Source organism: Otolemur garnettii, unplaced genomic scaffold, assembly GCF_000181295.1.
Source record: "Otolemur garnettii isolate 467f Iridium unplaced genomic scaffold, OtoGar3 scaffold00121, whole genome shotgun sequence".
In the NCBI taxonomy this organism is placed as follows: domain Eukaryota; kingdom Metazoa; phylum Chordata; class Mammalia; order Primates; family Galagidae; genus Otolemur; species Otolemur garnettii.
The window spans coordinates 2889703-2899285 of NW_003852516.1; the positions used below are offsets into that span (position 1 = coordinate 2889703).

The 9583-nt window shown below is 37.4% G+C and overlaps 1 protein-coding gene across 3 annotated transcripts in view; it reads left to right on the forward strand.

Moving 5' to 3' along the window:
* SGCZ (sarcoglycan zeta) overlaps positions 1 to 9583 on the forward strand; it is a 298348-nt gene that overhangs the window by 244782 nt on the left and 43983 nt on the right. For 2 of the 3 annotated variants that reach the window (XM_003797658.1, XM_012810023.1), the window contains one exon: positions 5847 to 5969. The exons of the other annotated variant lie outside the window; for it this stretch is intronic. In XM_003797658.1, coding sequence (XP_003797706.1) covers positions 5847 to 5969 — 123 coding nt within the window. The remainder of the gene's footprint in view (positions 1 to 5846; positions 5970 to 9583) is intronic. 3 annotated transcript variants of the gene reach the window in all.

Genomic DNA, 9583 nt, shown 5'->3' on the forward strand with positions numbered 1-9583 from the left:
TTAATAACATTATAAACTAGATCTTTCTTTCTTATAGAATAGCTTTATTCTAAATCTAAAATACTGTGTTTCTTTGAAAACTATAAATAATGTTCTCAAAAGCAAGCAATTCTAAGCTCCCTATGTAATCATGAAAGTATTAGCGCTAACAAATCAATAATAATACACAGCTGCCTAAGAATATCATGATTTATTATCATGTTATAATAAAAGTGTATTATCATATTTCTGAAAATGTTTATCTTGAAATTTATTTAGTGTTCAATTTACTGATTTGTAACACGAAAAACATGTGCCACTAAATAAATTTCAGAAACAAGAAAAGAGATGATTATCAGGAGGAAACGCAAAACTATTTTTGGTACAATTAAAATGGCTTTATTCCACCTGGGTGTAGGTGGGGTAAAACTATTTTTAAGTAAAAGTAAATGTGAATAAGCACACTTGAATTATCTTTGTTAAAAAATATATATGATAGACATTTAATCTACTGCTGTCCATGTTATTGATAATTATTGATTTATTGATAATGTTGGTAATTATCAATAATTATTGACAATTTTTGATTTAACTATTATTGATACAGTTATTGATAACACTCACAAGAGAGCATGCCTGGAGTTGGCTTTAAGGACAGTGTATTAGGAGGAATTGGAAATTGGAATTTTTTTTAATATGATATTTTAGTTGGACTCTTTCCAGAAGTTTTTCTTGGAATGAGAGAGGACGTAGAGTCAACATAGATTATTTAGAAAATGATTATTAACTTTGTCACACATCTTTAGCAAAAATATTTCCAAAAAAATACTAATCTTGTAGAATCCCAGATGGTACCTTCTCCAATAGGCGTGTAATTTAGTGACACACAGACTCTCTCAACATGTTACAGTTTGCTGTCCAATTTCCTTGTCTTGAATCCTGACTCTGCAATATGTTACTTGTGAGATATTAGGCAGATTTCTTAAACCTTCGCTCCTTTGTTTCCTTAGGGTCAAATGGGGATCACATCCCATGGTTGTTATGGGGATTAAATTAATTTCTGTTTGTAAAATACTAGATCACTGCCTAGCATGCAGTCAGCCCACCAGATGGTTACTTCTGAGTTTTGTTTGGAAAAGTTAGGGACAAAGAGAAGAAAGGGTAGGCACTTCCTTTTCAGGGATGCTATATAATAGACTTTCTATTATATTGCAAATGTTGTAGTATGGGTCACCACATTGATTATGTAACCCTCCCACACACATATACACATTACTTAAAATGTACAGTTAAACCTAGAACATAAAATGTAACAAAATCGTCAGAACCCACCGAAGCCTTAGTGAAAACTTAGGATGTTGTGACTGTACTAAAATTGTTGCTGGTGGAAGAACGTTGGCAGGGTGCCTATAATCTAGCCTGGGGTTTGAAAAATGCCCTCACAAGGACAGATACATCCTGGCCCTTGTACAAGAGAAATAGTTGAAATAAGAAGCCCATTCATAAAAAACAGACATCCTAAACTAGTTTCAGGGGGAATCACTTTCATAAAATACCACAGTCAGGTAGAAGCCTGTACTGAAGACCAACGCCCTACACTGACATGGAATCTTAGATATCTCATTCTTGAATCTGGGAAAGGGTGAAAAACCTCTTTGAGAATTCATAATTTGGCCTGCTTGTAACTTGCATGGCCGGAGAAGCAATAGATGGAAAGAGAGAAAATGAAACATGAAAACTGAAAGAAAGGAGAAATCATAATTGCATCAAATTAACTGCAGTCTACACGGTACTACTGTGATGGCTCTGTAGCCTCCGCCGGTTGCTACTGCCGTGAGCTCAAGTGTCGCAAATGTCTTCTGCACATGCCCTGTGATGTCGGTACCTCCTGCATTTGGGCAGTTTGTCTCTCCAGTAAATTGCCTACCGGAGTAACAAGTGAGCCCTTGCAGCTCTCTGGTACTTTTCACTATGTGAGTGCAACGACACACACCTTGAACAACACTGTGGAACCTACATGACGTGCCCCTGGGGATGCCGCGAAGTGCTCCCAAGAAACAAAGTGAAGTTGAGACGTCCCGACACGGCAAGAAAAAGTGAAACTGTTTGAGGGGTACCCTAGACTGACATCTGCATCTGCAGTTGCCCAGCATTTCTGGACAAGTGAATCTTGTGTCAGGACTATCGTAAAAGAAAGAAAAGGAAAGGAGATTTGTGAAGCCATCATTGCAACTATGCTAGCAGGTGCAAAAACTTTGGACTTTGTGTGAAATAACTTTTATCTCACATTGATAATAATGCTTTATATGGGTTAAGGATTACTAATAGGAGGAAACCTGTAAACTCTACTATGAAAAAAGAAGCAGCAAATATATGGTAGTTATAGGATTTAGGGAATGCATGAGCAACATTAAAAAATGAGAGAAAATATTTGGATATGTCTTCAATCCTTGAGTCCTTTTATGAAGTTTATTATTTTGCATGCATATGTTCTTTCTTTCGCCTGCAAACTTACTTTCTTACGCCATTGCTAAGCTTCTCTTTGTTCGATTTGGAAGTGGTTAACATGCATTTCCCCAGAGGTTTTCCTAAGGAAGCCTTTGGTCTTGCCAGTTTCATTAGCAAGTTGCTGTTTAAGCTGAACTGAGAAAATGCATGTAGGACACAATAAAATCCATGTCATGATGTCTTATACATTAAGCATAAATATTTCCAATAATGGACTACATGGGTTTAGTCCATTTTGCATTGTTATAAAGAAATACTTGAGCTAGGTAATTTATACAGAGAAGAGGTTTAAAAGAGGTTTGTTCCTACTTCTGCAGACTATATAAGGAGTATAGCCTCTGTTTCTCAGGACGGCTTCAAGAAACCTCCAGGTAAGGTGGCGGGAAAAGCATAGCAGGAGTGTCACCTGGAGAGAGAGAGAGCAAGGCAGAGGAGGGGCGGTGCCAGCCCCTTTTAAACAATCACCTCCTCTTGAACTCATAAAGTGAGAACTCTCTCGTTACCCCAGGGAAGGCACTGAGCCATCCATGGCCTATTCCTGTGACCCAAACACCTCCTACTTAGCCCACCTCCAACACTGGATATCAAGTCTCAACTTCAGATTTGGAGAGGGCAAAACATTCCATCTATAGCAACGTACTTTGCTGTTTTCCAGTCAGATAAAATCAATATATGTAAATGCAATATGTGTATAATCAAAATTATTTTTCCAATCTAAAATATTTATTGACTGTCAATGCATTGCTAATTGCTTATAATTTTGCCTTCTGTAATTATGCTAATATGGTGAATGAAATGTAGCCTGCAATATTAATTTTTATATCTATTTTTTCAACTGGATGATTCCACATGCATTTATTTATGGCTTAGATGCATCTCATCTATTCCGAGTGCATAAATATTTTTGTGTTTGCTTATTTGCCTTGGCTTATTTAAATTTAATGAATTAAGATTTCAACTCACTTCACTGTATCCAGACACCCCTCCACTTACGCTTCTAATGTATTTTATGACACACAACATAGGATTTTTATGTTAAAAAATTGATCTTCCATATAATGGCATTAGGAATTATGCCAAGAAAAGCCTTGCTAATGCATGTATGTATATAAAGTAGTCTAACACATCTGAGTGCCACTGAAGGCAGTGATGTATCTGGTGAATTAAGCTCAGCAGCTTGGTATATTTGAAGGAGGCCATGGAGTGGACATGTTAAGGTTTTATATGTGAAATACCTACGGTATCTTTCAGGCCGTTCAGAGTTAATGTATCCCTGAGTCCCTCAGAGGTAGATTTGTACATACAGACTTCAAAACCCAATATTGACACATTGTCCTCAAGCATGGTTTTTTGAACGTCATCCAGGAGTTGGGTTATGATGGTTCATACGTTACTAGGGCACAATACGTGAAAGTGGGCTGTGATTAGGAGAAAGCCTACTCAGATGAACACAAGTGGCTCAGGGAATGATTTCAAGATCAAATGTAATAACTAAAACCAAAGACATCCGTGCTTTGCACAATAATGTCATGAAATTCTACAAGGATAGGTCTTTATTTTAACAATGAGAAAAAGATAACAGGTTATTAAAATATCGCTCACACTGTTTTGAACTTGACTGCCCACAAATGTAACCCTAGTTGTATCTCACTTAGTATAGACCTAGTCAAAGCTGTTCACATTGTCTATATGGCCCTAATAATGTGTTTGTAATTTCAGAATATAAGGAAAATATTTGTCTGGTTTTCAGAGAAATTATTGGGCACATTGTAAGGTTTTTAATGAGTTTTTGCATCTTATGTAATGGTCCTCGAAGGCTGTGACAGTGGGGAGGTGTAATTTTCTGCAGCCCATGAGCTAGGATTAGGAATAATGTTATGGGCGGCGCCTGTGGCTCAAAGGAGTAGGGCGCTGGCCTCATATGCTGGAGGTGATGGGTTCAAACCCAGCCCCGGCCAAAAACTGCAAAAAAAAAAAAAAAAGGAATAATGTTACAGAGGGATTGGGGACCAAAGAGAGAACACACTGATCTACTTACCATGTGTTTATTAAGGGCCATTAGAAACCAGTCATGATTTTAAATTTGAGGATTTTTTTTTTTGCAATATCATCCAAACTTCATATTCTTCTTTATTTATTTATTTTTTATTTGTTGTTGCAGTTCTGGCCAGGGCCAGGTTCAGACCCGCCATCCTCGGTACATGGGACCAGCACCCTACTCCCTGAGCCACAGGTGCCACCCCTGGGGACATTTTTTAATACAAAGATGATCTCATGTTTGAGTTCCTGGGGGAGCGGGTCATATATCTAATAAAAAATAATACATAAATATAAATGAAAACAAGCATGCACAAATTCTGGCATGCCTACATCTCTGGCTGGGCTGAATTGTATCTGGCAAGAGTTTCTGATACAAATGGCAGAGGAGGCATGTTTCACATCTTACCAGAAGCAGAAAATAGACACCCATGTGCCAGATGTGCTGTGCAAAATAAATCCATGTGATGGAAATTTCGATTTCTCACCCCGTCCACTGTCCCAAGTTTCTTTTTTCTTAGTTAATATTCATCTGGAAGGCCCGACTAGATCTTCTTGATGAAGCTCTCCTAACTCTCAAATTAATTATGTTTTCCAGATACAGGAACCGCCTTCGTGGTTTAGACTAATTTGCAAAATTGGCAGAACCATTGGAAATAGATTTCCAATTTCATCCTTTAATTATATTTCAATAATACCATTATTTAGAAGATACAGTAGAGAATGCTAAGAAAACTGTAATTTTGAGATTGACCATAGAATGGATTCCAGTTCAGTTAGACAAAAGGGTGAAAAATATTAATAGGAGATTCTATGAAATGGAGAATAACTAAATATTCACAATTGAATAATGCGAATTGTAAATAATGCTTTACAAGCAGCCTGTGATGTAGCTCGTATAGCTACTGTAGTCTGAACTATAGAGAGAAAGCCTCACTCTTTCTGTCCACAGTTTCTACAGCAGGGGCCAAGTTTAATGCCAAGTCTTCAGCCTGCAACAAAGAACAAAGCAAACATTATCTCTCCTTGTGGATATGTGGAGGGTTTTTAACCAGCTAACCCATAGACTTTATTAAGAAGATGCCAGAAATTTAGAGGTCACTTGCATGCTCAACTAACTTAGGCTGCAACTAACCATGCTACCAATTAGACGGCCTCCTGAAAAAGACAATAATTTAGATACGTTAAATCAAATGTAAAACATATAGCAGAGAAAAACAAAGCAAATAATACATGCCTTTCTAGTCTCTTTCTCAAACCAAGTACACGTTCATGCTTTCCTGCATACCAGTTTCATCTTTAAACCTTTCCTCTGACCGTAGGAGCTGATGCTGTGGAAGCTCAGTGTAAAAGATTTGAAGTGAGAGCCAGTGAAGATGGCAGGGTGCTGTTTTCTGCAGATGAAGATGAGATTACCATTGGGGCTGAAAAGCTGAAAGTCACAGGTACTGTAGTTTGAGGTCTTGGAACATTGCTTACTTCTGAATAGAATATGCAACTGCCCAAAAAGTGACTTAATAAGATGCATGATTGCCAGACTTAAAATGAAGTATCCCATACTAGATATCATGATGTCACAACATTTGATCTTCAAATCGTCTTCACGTGGAAGGCACGGGTTGCACTTACTAGAGAGAATGTGAATATTAGCAGCCTTGATGATTTATTTTAAAGGAATGCTGTTTCTCTCAGGTTCAGGGAGGTGAAAGGACAGCAGAAGAAAAGATGGGACACAAATACTCAAGGTGACAGACAGATACTGATTAAAAGTTTAAAAAAAAAAAAAGTAAAAGCAGAACTCAAATGGAAATACCAGCTGTAGAATTAAGTAGGAGGGAAAGGTTATATAAGTAAACTAAATCTGTATTTTCTAGGGTTCATAATTATCCTCAAAGTTTGTAAATAAAGCAGTGATGACATACACATTATTGAAAAGTCCATCGTAATGTTAGAGTCATTAAAGTAAACCACCAGCTGATGTTAAAAACACAAACAAAAAAACTGAATGAGTTAAAAGTGTGATTGGGAGTGGCAAAAATTTGAAGAGAATTTCAAGTACCATCTCTTCCAAATTATTTGGTTTGCAACTGTGACTTAATATTATTACTATTAGTAGTAGTATTTTTAGAGACAGAGTCTCACTTTATCGCCCTTGGTAGAGTACTGTGGTGTTACAGCTCACAGCAGCCTCCAACTTTGGGCTTAGGGAATTCTCTTGCCTCAGCCTCCCGAGTAGGTGGGACTACAGGCGCCCGCCACAATGTCCAGCTAGACACATATTACTTTGATAAAATATTTTTAAATTCTTTAATAGAATGCAAAGATGCTAATTGTTTTTAAAAATACAGAAAAAGTATAATTTGTTTGACTTGCTGTTTCTGAAAGTTGAGTTTGGGAATAGCTCATGTGATATCAGTCATAATTCTTAGATCAAACTGAGTCCTGTGGGCCATGTGTAGGTAGTTATCATGGCGATTAAAGAAAATACGTCCTACTTTCAGGCTGAGTTAAACCCTGCCTCAGACACTCAGTGTTTTAAGGAAACTGTGTATGCCTCTGATTTTCTTTCATCTGAATGACTAAAATGATAACAATTTTAGTCTTCAAATTACATTATTTCTCTGCAGGTGTGTTTTTGTATGTTCTCGGTACATCATGAAGTGGTTTTAAGTTTTAGCTCTTTATCCATAAAGATCATGTTAATATTGCAGATGTCCCAGACACCAGGGTTTGGGTTGATTTCGAGAATGGTATATTATTAAATGGTGATGAAAGCACCATCTTCAGCATCCCCATCGCCATCTCAACTCCTTTTTCTTGTGAGATTGTCCTGCTGAGGGGTGGAGTCAGCACCATTGGGTGGTCCCCATGGATGCCCATGTGTTTGATCCCCCTCTTTGTTCAGACTTCCTGGGCAGATCAGGAAGTGAGGCATGCATGGAGGACACAGGGTGACCTTCTTGAGTCCTGAGTTAATGGAGCAACAACAAGAAAAAGGATGAGAGTTTTGTTTGGCACAGAACACAGGTGGAAAATCAGAAAGGATATGGGTTTTAGGTTCCAGAGCACTAACATTTGAACTGTTGATTACTAGGGAATCAGGGAGCCCTGGCATGAAAATGCCTTCAGGGTGGACAGTTGGGTAATAATAATAATCTTTGAAACTTGGCAATGTCTACTGAGTGTCACTGTTGTAATCAAAATAATCCTGAGATAGCTTTTAGGGTATTATGCATTTATCCAATATTTCTTTAATCCATAATGAGATATATTCCAACTGGGCACTTTGTAGTCCTAAGTAAAGGAAGGTTATAGAGCTCTGGCAGGTTTTATGCTGTCCTGGAATTTTTTTTATTATTTCTTATAGCATAATTGTGTACATTAATGCAATCATGGGGTACATTGTGCTATTTTCATATACATTTTGGAATACTCTCATCAAACTGGTTAACATAACCTTCCTGTCATTTTCTTAGTTATTGATTTAAGACATTCATACTCTGCTTTTAGAAAGATTCATTTGTACCCTTGTAAATAAACTGTAGAGGTGACCCCACCGATCACCCTCCCTCCCCCTATTCACCCCTCTCACCTCCCCTTCCCACCCCCTTCCCATATTCTAAGGCTATAATTAGGTTATGACATTCCTATAAAAGCTATGAATTAGTTTCAAAGTAGGGCTGTGTACATTGGATACTTTTTCTTCTATTCTTGAGATTTTGCTAAGAAGAAAATTTTCAAATTCCATCCATATAAACATGAAGAAGGTAAAGTCTCCATCCTTCTTTAGGGCTGCATAATATTCCATGGTGTACATGTACCACAATTTATTGATCCATTCGTGGGTCGATGGGCATTTGGGCTTCTTCCATGACCTAGCAACTATGAATTGGGCTGCAATAAACATTCTGATACAAATATCTTTGTTGTAATTCAATTTTTGGTTTTCTGGATATATACCTAATAAAGGAATTGCAGGATCAAATGGCAGGTCTATTTTTAGTTCTCTGTGTTCTCCAGATGTCTTTCCAAAAGGAACGAATTAATTTGCATTCCCACCAGCAGTGTAGAAGTGTTCCTTTTTCTCCACATCCACGCCAACATCTCTGGTTTTGGGATTTTGTAATATGGGCTAATCTTACTGGGGTTAGGTGGTACCTCAAAGTAGTTTTGATTTGCATTTCTCTGATGGAGAGCATTTTTTGATATATCTGTAGGCCACGCACCTCTCTTCTTTAGAGAAATTTCAATTCAAGTCCCTTGCCCACCCTGAGATGGGATTGCTTATTTTTTTCTAGCTAATACGTTTGAGTTCTCTATGGATTCTGGTTATTAAACCTTTGTCGGAGACAAAACCAGCAAATATCTTCTCCCATTCTGAGGGCTGTCTACCTGCTTTATTTACTGTGTTCTTGGCTGTGCAGAAACTTTTAAGTTTTATCAGGTTCCAAAAGTGTATTTTTGACATTGCTTCAATTGCGCGAGGGGTCCTCCTCATAAAATTTTCGCCCAGTCCGATTTCGTCAAGTGTTTTCCCTACACTTTCTTCTAGTAGTTTCATAGTTTCATGTCTTAAGTTCAAATCTTTAATCCAGTGAAAGTCTCTCTTAGTTAATGGTGAAAGGTGTGGGTCTAGTTTGTTTTCTACAGGTCGCCACCCAGTTAGCCCAGCACCACTCAGTATTTATAATTGGCTTGTCAAAGATCAGATAACAGTAAGTAGCTGGATTCATCTCTTGACTCTCCATTCTGTTCCATACATCTACCTTTCTGTTTTTGTGCCAGTTCCATGCTGTTTTGATCACTATCGATTTATAGTATAGTCTGAAGTCTGGTAATGTAATTCCTCCTTTGTTTTTGTTCCTGAGTAATGTCTTTGCTATTTGAGTTTTTTTCTGATTCCATATAAAATGAAGTATTATTATTTCTAGATCTTTAAAGTATGACAGTGGAGCTTTAATGAGGATTGCATTAAAATTATATATTGCTTTGGGTAGTATGGACATTTTAACAATGTTGATTCTTCCCAGCCATGAGCATGGTATGTTTTTCCATTTGT